At 41.9% G+C, this 21,486-nt stretch overlaps 1 protein-coding gene across 2 annotated transcripts; it reads left to right on the top strand.

The window, feature by feature from the left end:
• The first annotated feature begins 4 nt into the window (after nucleotides 1-4).
• Nucleotides 5-21,261, top strand: wbp1lb (WW domain binding protein 1-like b). Of its 2 annotated transcripts, none has more exons than XM_061680463.1 (4): nucleotides 5-313; nucleotides 11,046-11,148; nucleotides 14,549-14,710; nucleotides 15,236-21,261. In XM_061680463.1, exons 1-4 carry the CDS (start codon nucleotides 167-169, stop codon nucleotides 16,009-16,011), a joined length of 1,188 nt encoding a protein of 395 aa, XP_061536447.1. In that variant the 5' UTR covers nucleotides 5-166; the 3' UTR covers nucleotides 16,012-21,261. The 2 variants fall into 2 exon arrangements, with proteins under 2 accessions (XP_061536447.1, XP_061536448.1); XM_061680464.1 differs by lacking the exon at nucleotides 5-313 and adding an exon at nucleotides 7,818-7,890.
• Nucleotides 21,262-21,486: the final 225 nt, after the last annotated feature.

Here is a 21,486-nt window from a genome sequence, read left to right as displayed (position 1 = left end):
CATACAGGAGGAACGGATTGTATAATAGCTGTAAAACCCGCGGCTACCGACAGGAACCAGTTGCTCGCAGCTGTCCCCTCGAAAGCTCCACGATGTTGGGGAGGCAGCACACGCAGCGACCTCTAAGCGCGACAGTGCCCGAGAAGTAGTCGAGGTTATTCACCGGATGAAGTTTGGGAACTGTAGTGTTGCATATTTTTTCCCTAGTCGTTGCAACTTTTTGGGAGGAATGCAAGTTGCTTGGGCTGTTAAAATGGGATTGTTTTTGCACAACGTTGCCTCTGTCACCCCCACAGCTTCCACAACTGACCGGGTAAGCTGTCGTAAGCGAATTCTTCGCCCTCTGACAGGGCTGCAAAGATAGCTAGCTAGCTGCTAGTTACCTGGCGAACTTGGCACACTCAGTGTAAACATTCACGACTTTGTTAAACATTAAGCTAATTGCTGTCGTATAGAACACGTAGAAATACATTGTTGTTACTCATTGCCTGCCTTTAGCACGCCTTGTGTTTACGATGAGAATGTCTGCTCACTAGTAGTGCTCGCTAACTAAACCTAGCATTGCTAAAGTTAAGGAACCCTCGAGGAATCGGGGCCTTGCTTTCGTGTGTTTTAGCAACAAGATAGTTACATAAACTTCGTTTTCGAACGTCGTCGTGCCACTTCTGTTATTATATGTCTGCTTAGCATTTCTTTCAGTCCATTACAAATTCATTTCAATCAGTGTCGAGAGGAAAACTGCACTCGCCATTTAATTGTTAATGCTCTTAGTAACGTATAAATGTTCACATTGTTATACAGCAACATAACGTAACATTGTAATTTAAATATTTCATGTCGTCTAAACACCAGAAACCCTACCTTGAGACACCGACTTACAATAACATGGTTGCATGATGGACTGTATTAATGCAAGAGTGCAATAAAGTGGGCGACAGAGCAAAGTACTAAAATTGTTTAGTTGAGTTTCACGTTTTCATTTGCATAATTCCTCTTTGTAAAGAACATTTCTCAAATCACAGTATGTTAAAACACTTAAGGAATTTATTGCTGGTAGTTGGTGTCACTAGTACTATAGCGAAAACGACTAACAAACTATATTTAGGAAAGACCCATTAAAGTGATATGATTTTTTTTTCTTTGCAGCAGTGAAAAGTTTATATTTTTGTTGTAATGACTGAAAATATGGTGAATTTTCATGCACATTCATCAACTTTAAAAATGACTGAAAAATGTCCTGGGCACTGCCATATTGATCGAACATGTGACCGGATCACCCGGATAGAGACGTCACATGTAAGTTAACACGGTGCAATTATTATAGAAAATGCCTACGCAAATGCTTCTAGCTTTGATCCACAAAGGACTAAGCCCCATCGTTTCGAACCAGCATGACCAAATATACCTACAGAGAGAGAAGATGCAGTGTGTCGTGTTTTCAGGCATGAAATAAGTTGAAGTCAAGCGAGCTGCCACAACAATTGTTTGTACTATGTATGACGTTAACATGCCCCCAATGTGCTGCGAGGGCTACCTTCAAAATAAAAGCCTGACCATGGTCACTGTGGCCGCTGTGTCGGGCCATCACCTACATATAGACACTGGCCCGCTCGGGCCAGTACAAATTTCTAAGTCGCAGAATATATTCGCCTGCAGAAAATGGAGCAAAATTGCATTTTCAAGTTCTGTCAGTAATTCGTTTATCACTGAAACACCCCCGTCCAAGACAGGGTGTTGTGATGACGCAGGGAGTAATCGCGACCAGCAACGTCTGACTGGATAAACGGGCACAAATTCGGGATCGCCGAAGCTAACGAAATTAACGCCGCTAGCCTCGTGTAGCAGCTCGTACTTTGCAGCCTGTAGAATGTTATTCTGCCCTCCCTGAGTGTGCTTTAAGCTGTTTATTGACACCCCAGTTGGAGTTTGCTGGAAAACTAAGCGTACAACAAACATAACTACACTAATTTTAGATTTAAATACAAGACACACATAATTTTAGAAATCGCTACCTAAATGCTAACAGTACTGTATGTGTATGTCGATGAGTTGACTGTTCACAAATCAGCTGTATTTTATCAGTGTATTGGCACCACCATAATCAGTCATAACAGTCGTATATGATTTAATTTTTACTAGCTCTGATTTGTCATGTAATCAAATATTTTAGAACCAGAACATCTACTTTTCAGAAAACACACATTAAGGTGCTGTCAGGTAAGATGAACTACTGTACCACCTTAAAACCCAACAGCTTTTTTTGCTTTGTTTTCAACCTTCCCGCTGTTATTTGTTTCTTCACACAACCGTATCACTCTGTGAGACCCCCCTTTTGGCCAGCATGCCTGTTCATTCTTAATGTACAGTATTGTTTGCTGCTTCCCATTAGTAGTTGCAGTAGCAGGGGTGACGGAACACAGTTACAAATACATAGTGCAATATGGAACAGTGGAAAAACACAAAGAAATAACTCGGCTAGCTTGTTAGTTAGTGAACACAACAAACGGTTAACGTTTCCTTAAGTGTCTCTGTTGTGTGAATCTATGCGCTGCACATGGAACAACGCTGTGGAGTATTGGACAAAGGCAACACTGTGAAGAGTGTATCGGCCCGCCGGAGTTCCACGAGCCCATTAGCAGCTCATGACATAGCCGTCCAACTTGGCTTACTTTGTGATCCGCACGCTGACTCCCCACAACAATGACAATTTATCGAGTCCGGAAAAATATGGACGCGATATTTTAGTAGATAGATATTCATCGAACGATAAGTCGATATAGTAATTATCGTGACAGGCCTATTGTGTACCTAATTATTGTCACGTTTATAACACTAGTTTATTATTTTTTAGATAAATTCAGTGACATCAGACAATTTTAGCAAACTAAAAAGGTCCCTTGTTAGTTGGCAAGAATTTCCAGATATTTAAAAAAAAAAAATATATATATATATATATATATATTTTTTTTTTTTTTTTTTTTTTTTTTTTTTATGGGTTGATACCAGAGGTGGGTAGAGTAGCCAAATATTGTACTCAAGTAAGAGTACTGTTACTTTAGAATAATATGACTCAAGTAAAAAGTAGTCATCCAAATATTTACTTGAGTAAGAAAGTACTCAATGAAAAAGCTACTCAAGAGTAACTTGTAACTTTTGATTTTTTGTTTTTTTTAAATCAGAGCATGAACATCAAATAAAATTTAAAAAAAATATATATATGGGAGTTGATACACACCTGCCACCATTTAAATTTTTAACTGCCCAAAAACCAACAACACATACATTCGGCCCTACAGAAACATTTGCCTTACTCACGTAAATGACTTGATGAAGAAGCTGTTTGCTGTACAGACTTATTGATTGTGCATGCGTGTGCGACACCATAGGATAGTGCTAATATTGGCATATCCACTGCCAAAACAACAATAGAAACATCTGCAACTTACCGCAAGGTGTTTTGTCAAGTTAGAAGTGGGCTGAAATGTCCAAGTTTGGGAGGTCACAATTTAAGAGCTGCGTGATAAAGCTGTTGTTTTTTGGAGTCTGTAGGAGACCCCGGGGACGACCAAGGACACGCTGGAGAGACTACGTCTTTCGGCTGGCCTGGGAACGCCTCGGGTCCCTCCGGAAGAGCTAGATGAAGTGGCTGGGGAGAGGGAAGTCTAGGCGTCCCTGCTAGAGCTACTGCCCCCGCGACCCGACCTTGGATAAGTGGTAGAAAATGGATGGATGGATAAAATAAACACACTTGGGCGGCTGTTTTTTTTTCCCCCCTAAAATGAGTCCTTTTGATTGGCTCGCGGAGGCGACGTGCGTGGTCATGTGACTGCCCTGTGTCGTCTGATTGGTGAATTGGAGTCAAATGACATTTGTGATCCCATTTGATTGGCGCAACGGGTACCCTATGCGGAAATCGTAGATTAAGTCTAAAAATAGACGCACACGCAAGAATGAATCAATAAAAGTAGCGAACGGCATGTCGATCATTGTAACGGAGTAAAAGTATGGATCCTTCTTCACATAAATGCTCAAGTAAAAGTAAAAAGTATGGTGCATTTAAAGTTCTCTGACAAGTACAGTTTACAGAAAATGTTACTTGAGTAAATGCAGCGCGTTACTACCCACATCTGGTTGATGCATATCCTTTTTGAATATGAACGAGTATCTTGCATAAGGGCTTTAACTCAGTTGATGAATGCATACTCTGGCATTAACTAATAACTAAATCCACTTCCATGCAGCACTGGTATTCTATGACACTAGGGCATTTAGGGCTGCTCTTGTCTCCTAATTTTCAACAGCCTATAATTTTCAAGCGTTAAACTTTAGTAATGCAGCAATGATATCTGGATGTCAAATACGCCCTTCATATCATAGTGGTCCTTTTCCTCTTGGCTGTTCGGAAGGAAGACGGGAATCCAGTCCATACAGATTATTTGCACCCGTTGTGTGTCATGAGACATTAAATTTGTTTACAGAAGTAGAGTGTTTTAATTACGCTGGCGTTCTTAGCTTGAGCCGACCCGACACACCCAAAGAAATTGGGCAATCAGCAAATCGAATACAATTGAACATCCAAAGTTGACCACAATCTGTTTTGTGGAGCTGGGTGATTTTCATGGTTCTAATTTTATAGTGATCAAACATGTAAATATTCGTTCCAGAGTCCAACAATTATAGCTGTTTCAAGTGTATATTCACTGGAGGATTTATTAATTTTGAATAACATTTAAAAAGAAAACTGCGCTGTCAAAGTCATCCAACTGCTATTGAGGCTAATTTGAGGAGCTAGCTAGCATAGCCCTACAGCTGCACTGTAAGTAAATATCTCACTATCCCGTCACCGATCACTCAGTGCTTTACTTATTTAAACACTATTATCAATACCAGCTGCTAAACTTGGCATCAGGAATAAAAACTATTTAAAAAAAGATTCCACGGTCATGACGTCACATATCATCATCATCATAGGTAACTAGTAACTGTATCGAAATACATTTCTAAAGTAAACCTCCCAACCCTGAGTATGAGGAATACTTAACACTTTAATTCCACAAGCAAGACTCCCGCTAAAGAAAAGATAAATCTGCACAACACTCTTAGAAAACCCTTGCCGAGTCATTTAGCAAACACCTACCATATGACAAAGCAAGTACAAGTTGGCAAGACACATGGAACGCCATCAACTACATTTCATTCTGCAGTGTTCTTGTATGCCAGTGTGTGCTGCAGTGATGGACAAAAATCCTTCGTTTAAAATATTTAATTAGGTTTACATTTAGATGTCATCTTCATTGTTTTTGTTTTGTTATAAAAGCTTAATTAAAATGCTATTGCGCAAACCTGCTTTGGCATATTCTCCTGTATACAGCCTGGATATAACTTGAAGTTAGTAATTGTTAAATATTGGCATACAATATTCTTGTGCAATGTTTTTCAGTAGATGTATGAAGTACTTTTCAAAATAAATGAAGGAGAGATTTACACCGTTTCCATATGTGGGGGTGGGAGGATTTATCGTTAAACTATTATCGTGAAATAATCTTTGTTTTGTTTTTTTCTCCCCCATACCGGCCACCCCTCCTGCTGCGGCTCGTCTGTTGTTTTTGCTGTTTTGTATCAAGTTTGATCAATTTACTAAAGATTGACTCTTTTGAATGCTGGACTTTAAACCAGTTTGCTAAACTTAGCTTTCTCAAGCTAACACTCTGGGACCCCAAAACAAACCTCTGCCTTTAATTTACTGCTGCGGATTGCCCTCCCCAAAACACTGACAGGGTGGCTATGGATTGTGCTGTGTCTGACTCTCACGAGTGCAACTCTGTCGCATTGTTACTCTGTAGCAGAAATGTTACGTCTCCCAACCTTTCCAAGCAGGGCCCTTCTACTTTCCCACTTCTACTATACTTTGGAGCAGGTTCGATTCATGGTTGTTTGTTGTGAGTGACGTCATTACGCTCTTTTGTGGAACTGATGTGTTCAAGTGTGCCATGGAAATTGGCCCACTCTTCCACTCCTGCTACCTGCATTGTCACAACGGGCACGCTTAGGTAATGAAACATGGTACCAATTGATTTGAAGGTGAAACGGTACTTGGTAGTAGTGACTGAAATTGTTTGGTACCTGATTTGGCACCCTGCCCTATTGATGATACACTTTTCTTAAAAGAAAAGATCAGTGCCAGGTTTTTATACCTGTAGTTGCCATGCTCATTCTGTTTCTTAATTAAGGTGCTCTTGAAGGCTTTTTTTTTTTTTAACAATACATGTTTTATATTGTCTTCTGTAAAAACATAAAAAGCTGCTTTTTATGTTTTACTGTGAGATGTTCAATCACAATTTTTTTGAGCTAGCTACAATTTTGCATCTGAGAGCCGCAAGAATCATAGTGGCAGACTTTGTTCAGCATATACCAGACTTTCGGTAACTGGCTTTTGTATCGTTCATCTTTTTAATTGACATCACTTTCTTCAGCACATTGTGTGGCCAACAGGGCATGTTTTTGAATAAAAAGACTGTTTTTGTGTTTTAATGGAGGACAAGCTGAAGACTGAAACAAGCTGAATTGTTAGGTTCCGCGTATCAAGTGGCAAAAAGACCAGGTTGAGAGCATAAACTGGGGAAAAGCCAGTATATCACTGAAAACATCTTAAGTTACCTGAGACGTCACGTCGGGAAAGAACATCGTGTTTGTTACCCTGTGAATTCAATATCTCTGTCCAGCAGCATTTTGGAATATTTAAAATATATTAAATAGATTAAAAACATCTTTTAAGAAATTATGAGGTTATCAGGTGTGTGAGGCTTTGCCACTTGAATGTCAGCAGTTGAGTATGTGGATTGTCAAGTGGATTGTGTCGACTGGTCTCACTGCTGTTGCTTGGAAATTGCCGTAGAGAAATCTTTGCTGGGCCTAGAGGTGTGTGTGTGTATATATATATATATTTATTTATTTATTTTGAGGACTGTTTTTGTGTGAGAGTGTGACCGATGAGGTAGAGTCTGGGATTTTGGACCCTGGATTATCATGTCTTTCAGTTCGGGACCTGTACTGGTGATCTAGAAAGAGGGGGGAGATTTAGCTTTGTACGGATCTTTGGCTAGCTAATTCAAGTTAAATCCCAAATATTTTTAATGCTTCTAGAATAAACTTTGAGTACAAGTGAATTATCAAAGTGGTCTATGAAAAGTATCTCCTACACAGTTTGTAGGCAAATGAAAACACCATAAACATCAGTTTCAAAATCAAGAGAAAATAAAGTTAAGCATACACTTGTATTTCTAAACACAAATACCACCTTTTTTTAATACTCAATACTTCAGCTTTGTTCCTTCTTTTTGTAGCTGACATTCAGCGATTGAAACATTTACTTTAGGTTTGTTGTCTATTATTTTGAGATGCAGGACTTGCAGTGTGTTCAGCCTCCTAAATAGTCTCTACTTCGTGTCCATCCATCCATCCATTTTCTACCGCTTATCCGGGTCGGGTCGCGGGGGCAGTAGCTTTAGCAGGGACGCCCAGACTTCCCTCTCCCCAGCCACTTCATCCAGCTCTTCCAGAGGGATCCCGAGGCGTTCCCAGGCCAGCCGAAGGACGTAGTCTCTCCAGCATGTCCTGGGTCGTCCCCGGGGTCTCCTCCCGGTGGGACGTGCCCGGAACACCTCACCAGGGAGGCGTCCGGGAGGCATCTGAATCAGATGCCCCAGCCACCTCATCTGGCTCCTCTCAATGCGGAGGAGCAGCGGCTCTACTCTAAAATCCTCCCGGATGACTGAGCTTCTCACCCTATCTCTAAGGGAGAGCCCGGACACCCTGCGGAGGAAACTCATTTCGGCCGCTTGTATCCGGGATCTCGTTCTTTCGGTCACGACCCACAGCTCATGACCATAGGTGAGGGTAGGAACGAAGATCGACCGGTAAATTGAGATCTTCGCCTTTCATCTTAGCTCCTTCTTTACCACAACGGACCGATACAAAGTCCGCATCACTGTAGACGCTGCACCGATCCGTCCGTCGATCTCCCGTTCCATTCTTCCCTCACTCGTGAACAAGACCCCAAGATACTTGAACTCCTCCACTTGGGGCAGGATCTCATCCCCGACCTGGAGAGGGCATGCCACCCTTTTCCGACTGAGGACCATGGTCTCAGATTTGGAGGTGCTGATTCTCATCCCAGCCGCTTCACACTCGGCTGCGAACTGCTCCAGTGAGAGTTGGAGCTCACGGTTTGATGAAGCCAACAGAACCACATCATCAGCAAAAAGCAGAGATGCAATACTGAGGCCACCAAACCGGACCCCCTCTACGCCTTGGCTGCGCCTAGAAATTCTGTCCATAAAAGTTATGAACAGAATCGGCGACAAAGGGCAGCCTTGGCGGAGTCCAACCCTCACCGGGAACGAGTCCGACTTACTGCCGGATATGCGGACCAAACTCTGACTCCGGTCGTACAGGGACCGAACAGCCCGTATCAGGGGGTTCAGTACCCCATACTCCTGAAGCACCCTCCACAGGACTCCCCGAGGGACACGGTCGAACGCCTTCTCCAAGTCCACAAAACACATGTAGACTGGTTGGGCGAACTCCCATGCACCCTCGAGGACCCTGCCGAGGGTGTAGAGCTGGTCCACTGTTCCACGGCCAGGACGAAAACCACACTGCTCCTCCTGAATCTGAGATTCGACTTCCCGACGGACCCTCCTCTCCAGCACCCCTGAATAGACCTTACCAGGGAGGCTGAGCAGTGTGATCCCCCTGTAGTTGGAACACAGCCTCCGGTCCCCCTTCTTAAAAAGGGGGACCACCATCCCAGTCTGCCAATCCAGAGGCACTGTCCCCGATGTCCACGCGATGTTGCAGAGGCGTGTCAACCAGGACAGCCCCACAACATCCAGAGCCTTTAGGAACTCCGGGCGAATCTCATCCACCCCCGGGGCCCTGCCACCGAGGAGCTTTTTAACTACCTCGGTGACCTCAAACCCAGAGATAGGAGAGCCCGCCTCAGAGAACCCACACTCTGCTTCCTCATGGGAAGGCGTGTCGGTGGAATTGAGGAGGTCTTCGAAGTAGTCTCCCCACCGACTCACAATGTCCCGAGTCGAGGTCAGCAGCGCCCCATCCCCACTATACACAGTGTTGGTGGTGCACTGCTTTCCTCTCCTGAGACGTCGGATGGTGGACCAGAATTTCCTCGAAGCCGTCCGGAAGTCTTTCTCCATGGCCTCACCGAACTCCTCCCATACCCGAGTTTTTGCTTCAGCGACCACCAGAGCTGCATTCCGCTTGGCCAGCCGGTACCCATCAGCTGCCTCAGGAGTCCCACAGGCCAAAAAGGCCCAATAGGACTCCTTCTTCAGCTTGACGGCATCCCGCCCCTCTCTTCACCCGGGTGTCCAAGACATGTGGCCGCAAGTCCGATGACACGACCACAAAGTCGATCATCGAACTGCGACCTAGGGTGTCCTGGTGCCAAGTGCACGTGTGGACACCCTTATGCTTGAACATGGTGTTCGTTATGGACAATCCATGACGAGCACAGAAGTCCAATAACAGAACACCGCTCGGGTTCTGATCGGGGGGGCCGTTCCTCCCAATCACGCCCTTCCAGGTCTCACTGTCATTGCCCACGTGAGCATTGAAGTCCCCCAACAGAACAATGGAATCCCCAGCGGGAGCGCTCTCCAGCACCCCCTCCAAGGACTCCAAAAAGGGTGGGTACTCTGAACTGCTGTTTGGTGCATAGGCACAAACAACAGTTAGGACCCGTCCCCCCACCCAAAGGCGGAGGGAGGCTACCCTCTCGTCCACCGGGGTGAACCCCAACGTACAGGCGCCGAGCCGGGGGGCAATAAGTATACCCACACCTGCTCGGCGCCTCTCACCGCGGGCAACTCCAGAGTGGAAGAGAGTCCAACCCCTCTCGAGAGGACTGGTACCAGAGCCCAAGCTGAGTGTGGAGGCAAGTCCGACTATATCTAGTCGGAACTTCTCGACCTCACACACCAGCTCGGGCTCCTTCCCTGCCAGAGAGGTGACATTCCACGTCCCTAGAGCCAGCTTCTGTAGCCGGGGATCGGATCGCCAAGGTCCCCGCCTTCGGCCACCGCCCAGCTCACACTGCACCCGACCCCTATGGCCCCTCCCACAGGTGGTGAGCCCATGGGAAGGGGGACCCACGTTACCCTTTCGGGCTATGCCCGGCCGGGCCCCATGGGTCCACCAGGTGCTTGCCTTCGAGCCCCACCACCAGGTACTTCGTGTCCTAAAGCTCCTATTGTTCTGAAGTCTCAGAACTAGTTTCTCCTTGAGACCCCTGGACCCAATTCTGTGACATCGCTTTGAAGAAAAATTGCTGATAAAGATGAGACATTGAGATGATTATCTAAGAGTACTTGTCATTTAGATGTCAAACAATGAGCTTCTTAAAGCTTCCAAGCACAGTTGTTTAATCTGCACGTGCTGTTAAGACTAAGTGGCACCCGCTGGCCCCGATTTTTTTTTTTAACATTATACATACAGTAAATGCTTGGCATACAGTCCATGCATAATGTGTATCCTTAAGAATTCATTGTAATCAAATGTTTTCCTTTCATTTTTTCTTTTTAAACTAAGTTTGAATTTTACATGCTATAACTATGACAATGAAGCCAAATGGGGTGTAAAAGTTTTAGAACACAGTAATGCGAGACTCAAAAGTCATCTACATTCAGTCAATTCAGTGCCTCCTGTAATGGCTATGGCTTAGGTTTACAGATTTTTAGTAACCGGTAAATGATCAGTGGATCACAATAGCAGTCTCTATGTTTAATATAAGTGTAGTAAATTAGTTATTGAATTTGTTGCTTCTATTTACAGTCAACGGCACCTGTGTGAATGAAGGTTAATCATCTAAATACAGTTTGGCACTTCAGACATTACTGAAGTACTATAATTAGTCTATTTCTAATTAGTAGCAGGCCATGTCATAACTGCATGCCTTGTGATGTTTTTAAACTTTCAGGATGAATTGAGGTTCAATTCATTCCCCTTTTCTAATTATCTTCCAGAGCCTGCTGGTCTGTGAAGGTGTCAACAACCAGAGCTACATGTGTGAATCGGGTCACTGCTGTGGAGAATCTCAGTGTTGCAGTTACTACTATGAGCTTTGGTGTAAGTGTCCTGCTATTTCGAGCCCACAGTCTCAACACACAAATATGCAGGATTTGATTACATGGTGTTTTGCTATTCTTGCAAGGCAGGTGTATTGGGCTAGAATCAAGAAATTTTCAAATCCATCTTGCTTATTGACATAATGCTTGACTCTCCATTTTATTGCATTATATTTTCCTATCTTGGTTATAGAGAATAACTTCACTTTTAAATAATAGTTCAAAATTTGATTTTGCATCTTTTAATACGATAGGTGATAGGACGGCGTATGGATTATTCTATTACAAAAAAATCAGTGTTCAATTTTAGGGTGAACCTTCACTATATTGTACTTGCGTATAATCAGTGCAGAGGAAAGAAATTTCCCAAAGGAAATGGTGAAATAGATTTCTATTTCATCATTTCAGTCCGTTTCAGAGTAAAACTGGTCTCAAATCATTTCATTCATGACAGCAGTTGAAGCGGTTTTGTGCAGTTTAAGAAGCATTATGCCGTTTAACATTATGCCATATAATTTCCCATACTGTGTATAAATACACTCAAGTATAATGCACACACCCAAAATTGACTCCAAAAATCAGGAAACCCCATCTTCCTATGTATAATGCGCGCCCGTAACTTCCCATCCATTTACATATATAAAAACAATAAATGTTAGTTGTCTCATTTGTTTTTGTAATCAATTCTGATCAATAATATTAATACAAAGGTTTAATTGTTCTTCATGTATTTAATATGGTGGCATACCCTAGTGTTTAGTTTTAACACTGTGGGTTTATGGAAGTATTTTTAACCTCCCACGTGGCCATTGGCACACCAGCCTACTTGCATAACGTACTGAAAGCACGAGAGGTCATTTGCTCGGATAACATATTCACCACTAGTGCAAGACTATAATAAAAAATCATTACGACACAGCAAAAGCTGCAGAGGGGGAAAAACACATAAATTAACATTCACATTATTACAACTATTTATGTATTACGGGACTAACTGGCACGGTGGACGACTGGTTGGAGCGTCAGCCTCACAGTTCTGAGGACCCGGGTTCAATCCCCGGCCCCGCCTGTGTGGAGTTTGCATGTTCTCTCCGTGCCTGCGTGGGTTTTCTCCGGGCACTCCGGTTTCCTCCCACATCCCAAAAACATGCATTAATTGAAGACTCTACATTGCCCATAGGTGTGACTGTGAGTGCGAATGGTTGTTTGTTTGTTTGTGCCCTGCGATTGACTGGCAACAAGTTCAGGGTGTACCCCGCCTGCTGCCCGATGATAGCTGGGATAGGCTCCAGCACACCCGCGACCCTAGTGAGGAGAAGCGGCTCAGAAAATGGATGGATGGATGGGACTAACTGGCATAAAACAGCATTTGAACAACTATACAACCACGCTAGGCACTCTGGGACATCCTCTGATGGCAAGCCACCATGATGACAACTATGTTTTTTATTAGGAGTGAATGTGTTATTCGGGCAAATGAACTCTCGAGCTTTCAGTACGTGGCGCAAGCCGGCTGATGTGCCAATGACCATGTGGGAGGTGGAAAATACCTCTATACAGCTGCAGTGTCAAAACTAAACACTAAGGTGCATCAGAGCATCAATAGTTTAACACCATATAGGAGTAGATGAATTATAGCATTTTAAATATGAACCTGAATATGAAGAAAACTTCTAAATCACAAGATTTAAAACTAATTAAAACACATATCTACTCATGTACCTCTTTTCACTGAAGGAATTTTCTAACTTTTACTATACCTATCTATAATGCGCACAATTGACTTTTAAAGCTTTTATAGGGAAAAAAATGAGCATCATCCACGAGAAATTACGGTAAATGTTTTGTTGAAATCTGACTTGTACGACCTTGGGATTCAAATTTAGATAGAAAGAATATTGGTTAAATTTTGCTAGAAAGACTGTTAAAAGCTGTGACTGTGTGTCAGTGCTTTGCCTCTGTGGGCCATGAAATGTATTAAACTCACAGCACTAACATGACACCATTATGAAAATTTGATTAAACGCGGTATTTGATAAGGCTACATAGGTCCCTCAGTGTTATCAATAGATATTACACCGATCTGATCGGTATCTGCCGATAATTAGTGTTTTATGCTAATCGGCTGATCAGCTTTGTCATAATTCGCCGATCTGATTGATCAATGACGTCATTGATCGGCTCCGCAAAAGACATTTACTGTACGTCACCATCGTATACAGTATATTTGAATCCAAAAGCTAGTTTATTTTTAGCCTTGTCGTGTGTCTTTTGACGTAGTACTCTAAATATCTGACCGCCAATAGTTAATTCATTCATTCAGCTTCCGTTCTGCTTATCTTCACTAGGTTATTAAAAAAAAAAAAAAAACGGTGTGGGACAGACAACACGTAATGCCTGGATCGGACTACAAGACAAATTTGGTCTTTCGCGATTGCACTATGTCAAACTACTGCAATAATATCTTGTATTCCGATACTACTGCATCCTGTCATTTACGATCACTGGGTTTTATCTTGTCAACTCAAACGCAACCGGATACACTCGTTACCATGGGGACGACATCGTGACACGTATATTAGAAGAACAAAATGGGGGGAAAACGTGTGCTGGTGGTCACCGGTGCTCGGGAGACGACTTTAATTCAAGGGTTACTTAAGGTATGTTCACATACTTTTAATACGATACAGCTCGCACGCAGGCGACGTAACGTTATGTAGCCTAGCAGGCTAGTGCTAGTTTCGGTGTGTGTTAAGTAATTTCATTACAGTAAAGTAATTTAATTATAGTATGTTATCACCCATTATTTCTGTTATGTTGTAATGTTGATTTGACCTGACTGATTAGAATACATGACCTGACTGCAGCAATGATTTTCAACCTTTATGGAGCCAAGGCACATATTTTGCAATTGAAAAGTCTCGTGGCAAACCAACAAACAAAAATGTCACAAAAAGTGGATACATTAATTACTGTATTTACTTCCTGCCATCAAATAGAAGCACGTTCATTGGTTCTGTCTGTCACTATGCCTCACTGGCATAAATAGATGAACAAAGATACATTTTATTGTAAATAACTTTTTGAGCAATTAAATAAAATTTTATCATTTCCCACGGCACACCTGAAGAGCGCTCATTGCACACTAATGTACCACAGCGCACTGGTTGGGAATCACTGGACGACAGATTACTTTTGAAGATACTCGGTATACAGTACACAAGTATGCACAGGAAATTAACAAGTCATTTAAATAGACACATTGCTCGATCTTGTGATCGGATCGATTATGTTTTTTTTAAACTCGCTGATCTGCCCCCAAATCCTGATCGTGTAAGCCTAGATATCAAGCATACTGTTCTTGAAAATGAGAAATGTATGTGGATTATCCCTTACTGTAGGGTTTTGGTTGGTCTGGGCTATCATCTTCATTTTGAGCTGCTGCTGTGTGTGTCACCATCGCCGTACCAAACACCGACTACAACAACAACAGCGACAGCACGAGATCAACCTCATTGCTTATCGTGAAGCACACAACTATCCCTCAGTGCCCTTCTACTTCAGTAAGACTTATTAAATACATTAATGCTCTTGTTGATGATGATTTTGTTGGCGAATTGTATAATTATCCTTACTGTACCACTTATCCTCACTAGGATAGCGGGCGTGCTGGCACCTATCTCAGCTAAATTTGGGCAAGAGGTGGGGTACACCCTGAACCAATTGCAGGGCACATAGACAGACAATCACTCACCTTCACACCTATATCAGAAATTTCTCTATTGGTGTTGCACACAAAGTCCAAATGGACCACATATTACACTGGGTTACAGTCTTTTTTTTTTTTTTTTTTTTTTTTTTTTTTTTTTTTTAATGTTTGGACAATAAATTTGTTGTTAACCAGTCTTATTGATGACATTTCATGATTTCCACATTTTAACACTTTGTGTTATTATTGGTCCATGTCATGTATTTCTGTTTTAGCAATCCAAACGCGTCAAGTGTGATCAGGTTTCTTACCTTTTGTAAAGGTATCAGTGTTTATACAGCTCTTGTCCTGAATCTTGTCCACTCATCTTTCTCCCCAGGGTTTCTTCCAAGCTACCTCCTGCCAGATTACGAAGAAGTAGTGAACCGGCCACCTACTCCCCCACCACCCTACAGTGCCTTACACACAGCACCATCCTCAGGAGTCTCACAGCCTCACCCTGAGCAGCAGGATGGACAATGTCCAGCCATTCAACCAACCCCAGCGCCTCCTGACTTGGACCTCCTGTGCAACAGACCTAGTCTAGAGGAGCCACAACCAGCTGCTTTAAATTTAATGCCAAAGGCTGACAGCAAGCCTGCACAGACAACACAGGACTCAGGCATGATACTATTGTCAGAGGGGATTAGTGGGGAGAGACTCAACCTTGAGGAAAAGAGAAGCGACTGCAAGGATCCTCTGTTGAAGGACCTGTTAGATGACAAAGATCGACTCCCTAATGGTAGAAGACGACGATTTACAGGGGATTCTGGGATTGAAGTGTGTGTGTGTGGCTCACACGGGAGCAATGGTTGTAGTGGAGCAGGTGGCCTGGAAGGTAAGGAGTTGCGGGAGCTGGAGGGCCTTCTGGGCCGAGATGGAAATGATGATGAGGAGGCTGGAGACTTCTGTGACAGTTGTGTTCACCGGTCTTCCTTCAGCGTGGAAGAGGAGCAGTCGCTCGGCAGGTCGGAGAGGGGAGCGGCACCAGGTTCCTCCCAGCCAGCGCACCTCACAAGCACTGCCTCACTGCACCCTCCAGTGTCCCTCCTCCTCCAAACCATCAATGAGCAGGAGAGTCCCCACCACAGCACCAGTACTGAACCGCAGGGTTAAAACGCACACCATTGAACATGGAAGCTTTTTTGTTTTTGTGGCACAAAGGTTTTTAAGCCTCAAGATGTGGAAAGTGAGTAGAGGTGCAAATCAGTCGTGGGATCCAGAAGTAAAACTCTGTTCGACACACTGGAACATGGAGTGGCCTTAACTGATTTCTGCTTTGACAGAATACAGCTGGTGCATACGACGTAACTCACACATTTGTTCGCCTTGCATCTTCCTCCACATGTGATACACAGCAAAGACTCGATCACTGTAACAGCAGGAACAGAAACGGGAAGATGGCTGATCTTACTCACCAGGTGTGTCCAACCTGTTGCCTGTGTCTGGAGGCAACAATTTAGTACAAGACACAAGCAACAAGCCCTTTTCACATATTCTGTGTTTGAGCAAGGAAGCAAATACTGTAGAAACATCTGACCTGGACCTGAATATGCTTTTTTCTTTTTTTTTCCTCCAGCATATTTGAAAGAAAATTCTTGTTCAATCTGAACCACTAGCTATAAGTGCATTAACAAGTCTTCATGTGAGCAGTTCCTACTTTGCACAAGTTGTATTTATCTTTTATAAATGAAGCTTTTAACTAAGACTAGCATTCTGTTTTTCCATGATTACTTAGTAAATTATGGCACAATGTAAATTTCATAGGGATACAAAAAATACAATTGTTGGTTTATATGTTGCCTTTTTATTAACTTCATGAATGTTAGCATTTTGTGCCTACCCAGAGAGCTGATATGAGGAACATTAGATCCTCTGAGTCACTTGAGCAGATTATCACCTTCACCAGCAGCACAATATAAAAGCAATCATCTCAGTTACTGCATTTAAAATTATCAACCTACCCTACCAGTCTAAAGAAAAAAAATACTGTTTAATATTTCTGTGTATGACAACAAACAAACATACATGTGATAATTTGCACAAAACAATGCTAAACATTTGCCAATCTAACATGTTTTTGGTATATACATTGTGGTCCATGAACATTGGGACATAACAATTATCTTGTTGGCTGTAAACACAACTACAATGGATTTGAAATGACACAAACTGTGCTTTAGCTGCAGACTTTCAAGTTTGGCGGTATTTATATCTAAATAAGGTGCATGGTGTAGGAATTTATATATACACAGAGACCCTTTCCAAAAAAATAGAATATCATGGAAAAGTTCCATAATTCCATTCAAAAAGTTAAACTTTCATAGACTATAGGTTCAGGGCCCACAATTTAAAGTATGTATTTGTTTACTTTTACATAATTTCGGCTTCCAGTTCATAAAACCCATTAAATCAATAATTCAATAAATTAGAATACTGTGAAGAAATCAGCCCATAAATGTTTTAAACTGAGTGTCACACACTAATCATCTATTAAACTCTAAACACCTGCACAGGTTTCCCCAGGTGTCGTTAAATTGCTTCAGTTTGGTTCAATATGGGGAAGACTGCAGACTTGACAACTGGCCAGTAGACCATCATTGATACCCTCCATAGGATGGGTAAGACACAAAGGTTCATAGCTAAGGAGGCTGTCTGTTCAGAGTGCTGTGTCCAAGCATATCAATGGAAAGTCTAGTGGAGGGACAAAATGTGGCACGAGAAGATGCACCAGCAAAAGAGATGACCGTGGGCTTCAGCTTATTATCAAACCGAGAAGATTCAATAATCTAGCAGAGATCCAGAAAGAGTGGAATGAGGCGGGACTCACAGCTTCAAAAACCATCACATTCAGACGCATCCGGGAGATGGGCTACAACTGTCGGGTTCCTCGGGTCAAGCCACTTCTGAGCCTGAGCCAACGTCTGAAGCGTCTCAACTGGGCCAAGGAGAAGGACTGGACTGTTGGGCAGTGGTCCAAGGTCCTCTTTTCTGAAGAAAGTAAAGTGTGCCTTTCATTCGGAAATCAAGGTCCAAGGGTTTGAAGGAAGACTAGTGAAAAACAGAACCCAAGCTGCTTGAGGTCCAGTGTGAAATATCTACAGTCAGTCATGATTTGGGGTGCAATGTCCAGTGCAGGTGTTGGTAAACTCTGCTTTCTTAAATCTAAGGTCACCGCAACAGTCTGCCATAATGTTTTAGAGGACTTCATGATTCCTTCTGCTAAGGATATGTATGGAGATGCAGATTTCATCTTCCAGCAGGACCTGGCCTCTGCCCATACTGCCAGAAGCACCAAAACCTGGTTTGATGCCCATGCCATCACAGTGCTTGACTGGCCAGCCAACTCGCTGGATCTAAACCCCAGTGAGAATCTATGGGGGGTATTATCAAGAGGAAAATGAGGGGCACCAGACCCCAAAACAAAGAACTAACAGCAAGCCTCAAGGAAATCTGGGCTTCCGTAACTCCCAGGCAATGCAACAGGCTGATCGCCCCAATGCCATGGCGCATCGAGGCAGTGATTCAAGCAAAAGGATTCCCATTCAAGTATTGAAGACTAACAGATCGTTTTGAAAGTACTGTATTTTGATTGATTTAATGTGACCTTCATTTTTCATTTTCTTTTTTCCACAAAAACTGAGAAGTAAATGATGATTTCTTCAGAGTATTCAAATTTTTTGAAATCCTGATTTTGTGGGTTTTATGAGCTGGAAACCCAAATTATATGAAAATAAACATCCATCTGTTTTCTGAGCCGCTTATCCTCAAAAGGGTGGCGGGAGTGGCGGAGCCCATCCCAGCAATCATTGGGCAGCAGGCGGGGTACACCCTGAACTGGTTGCCAGCCAATCGCAGGGCACATATAAACAAACAACCATTCGCACTCACATTCACACCTATGGGCAATTTGGAGCCTTCAATTAACCTACCATGCGTGTTTTTTGGCTCTTGGAGGAAACCGGAGTGCCCGGAGAAAACCCACACAGGCACGGGGAGAACATGCAAACTCCACACAGGCGGGGCTAGGGATCGAACCCCGGTCCTCAGAACTATGAGGCAGATGTGCTTTAACCAGTCGACCACCGTGCCGCCTGAAAATAAACAAATACTTGAAATAGTTTAAATTGTGGGCTGTTAATTTATAATCTATGAAAGTTTAATTTTTTGAATGGAATTAGTGAAATTAAGTTTTCCATTTTTTGGAAAGGATTTGTGTGTGTGTGTGTGTGTATATATATATATATATATATATTATATATGTGTGTGTGTGTATATATATATATATGTATGTATGTATGTATATATATATATATGTATATATATATATATATATATTTATATATATATGTATGTATATGTGCATATATATGTATATATATATATATGTATGTATATGTGCATATGTATGTATATATATACATGTATGTATATATAATATGCCTCATACTCTTTAAGGGGCCAAATGTAATGGGACAAATTAATCATAAATAAATGTTCACTTTTAAATACTTTGCTGCAAATCCTTTGCAGTCAATTACAGCCTGAAATCTGGAATTCATAGACATCACCAGATGCTGGATTTCATCCATGATGATGCTCTGGCAGGCCTGTACTGCAACTGTCCTCAAGTTCCTGCTTGTTCTTGGGGCATTTTCCCTTCAGTATTTTCTTCAAGTAAAATGCATACTCAATCGGATTCACGTCAGGTGATTGACTTAAAAATGTGTTCACAGTATGCTTCAGGGTCATTGTGCAGCTGGACCCAGAATTTATCCGTAGACTAGATATTTTTGATCATGGCAAGTTGAAATCTCATGTACTTTAATTCAGTTTGTAACTGTCCACCATTGCAAGGGTGATGCAATAAATACATCAACGTAACAAATATTGATGCCATAATTTTACAATTGTAGAAGGATTGTTGTGCGATTGAACAGTAAACAGAAATCTTTGTATCCTATTACATAAATATACTGCAATAACTGTCCCGCGGTAATGTTCTTGACATTTTAAAAATATTGAAATTGAGACAAATTTTGGGGGAAGTGAATTTCTATTGGTTGGCAGCTTTGTAAATAGAAGCTGTTGTAATTCCTAAACCGTTGACCTGATTTGGATGTAAATACCCTCATGTTCCAGCTGAAAGTCTGCAGTTAAAGCACGTCTTGTTTCATTTCAAATCCATTGCAGTGATGTTGTGTGTACGTCTTACTTGGACATTTAAATAATCCCTTAACAGTGTAACAGTAATTGTCAATGTAATTGGCAAAAGGACCCATGTATTGTAACAACTGTAGCCTGGACTGGAAGGCTCTAACTATGGAATGGACAAGCCTTCACTTTAATAAAATTGCGTGTGTATAAATAGCTAACGGGTTGCATATGACTGAATGTCAGTTCACATTGTATAGAACAGACGAAACGTTCCGAGCATGGGAATCTGAACAGTTCAAGTAATGACAAAGCTGCACTACAAAACCAAAATGGCCACATGTAAAAGATCAATTAATTGATCTCTAACCTGCTGGTAGAATGTTGCACATCTGCACTGTAAATATGAATATTCCCACAGTTTTAACAGCTTGATGAAGATTGTACTTGGAAGAAGGACTCTGATTATACTTTGAAGATATATTTTTACAAATGTATTCAGTTATAGATTTACATTTTGCAGACCTATGGAACATCCAGCAAGTTTTTCATCAGCCAACACAAAAGTTCATACATTGAAATTAAAAAAAAAAAAAAGTGCCCCTGCTAAAGAACTTTTAAGCACAATTATTTTATTTATATTTTATATTCTGGTTTGAACTAATCAAAGTAGATCATAAGTACTATCTGTGTGGTATAAAATTGGAACTTGTGGTACATGTAGCACAGATGAGCTATTTTTCATTCGAGCTGAATCATTGTGAGTGTGTTGAAATTAAAAAGATAAACCACTCTATTTTCAAATTTACAATCACGTGACAGGTTATAGACAACGCTTGAATAAAACAAGTAACTATTTGTTTTGCCTTCATGTCCTTCAGTGTCAAATTGAGACTAATTCTGAAGTTGTGTGAAGGGTACATGATGATTGAACATCCTTGTTCAACCCAATCAGGTTATATCATGCCAAAGACTCATTTTCTTCATCATTGTGTGAATGTGCACATATTCTTTGAATGTTACTGTCAACAACCAAGATGGATGTACTTGGTTACGCAACATTTAAATTTTAATAAAAAATTGTCGTGTTTCACTTTCAGGTATTACCCTTGTTTTTGTACACTATCAAGTCAAACCTATTTGGGACATATACAGTGATCCTAAATAGAGAAAGGTCTTGGTAAGATGAATAAATTGAGATTCAGAAGGAAATGACTGGTCTATTACATCTCTTGACTGACAAATGAAATGTGTAAACTTGGATACTTTTGTCTATACGGTGGGTCCTCAATTTACGACAGTTTGAGGTTATTTTGGGCAGCGGCAGAAGAATAAGTGGAAGAAGGCAAGCTCAGTTAAAGTATTTAGAACCCCAAATCCAATGAAATTGGGACGTGTTAAACATAAAAACAGATACAATGATTTGTAAGTCATGTT

This window comes from Phycodurus eques, chromosome 6 (genome assembly GCF_024500275.1).
Source record: "Phycodurus eques isolate BA_2022a chromosome 6, UOR_Pequ_1.1, whole genome shotgun sequence".
Taxonomy (NCBI): domain Eukaryota; kingdom Metazoa; phylum Chordata; class Actinopteri; order Syngnathiformes; family Syngnathidae; genus Phycodurus; species Phycodurus eques.
The sequence above is the reverse complement of the archived record's forward strand: the minus strand, read 5'-3'. Positions and strand labels throughout refer to the sequence as shown.

What these genes read in the sequence shown, in the direction of transcription:
- wbp1lb (XM_061680463.1), top strand. Translation starts at nt 167, where the DNA reads ATGAAGTTTGGGAACTGTAGTGTTGCATATTTTTTCCCTAGTCGTTGC. An exon ending in CAGCTTCCACAACTGACCGG is followed by an intron (nt 314 to 11,045) that starts GTAAGCTGTCGT and finishes ATTATCTTCCAG; the next exon opens with AGCCTGCTGGTCTGTGAAGG. An exon ending in CTCAGTGCCCTTCTACTTCA is followed by an intron (nt 14,711 to 15,235) that starts GTAAGACTTATT and finishes CTTTCTCCCCAG; the next exon opens with GGTTTCTTCCAAGCTACCTC.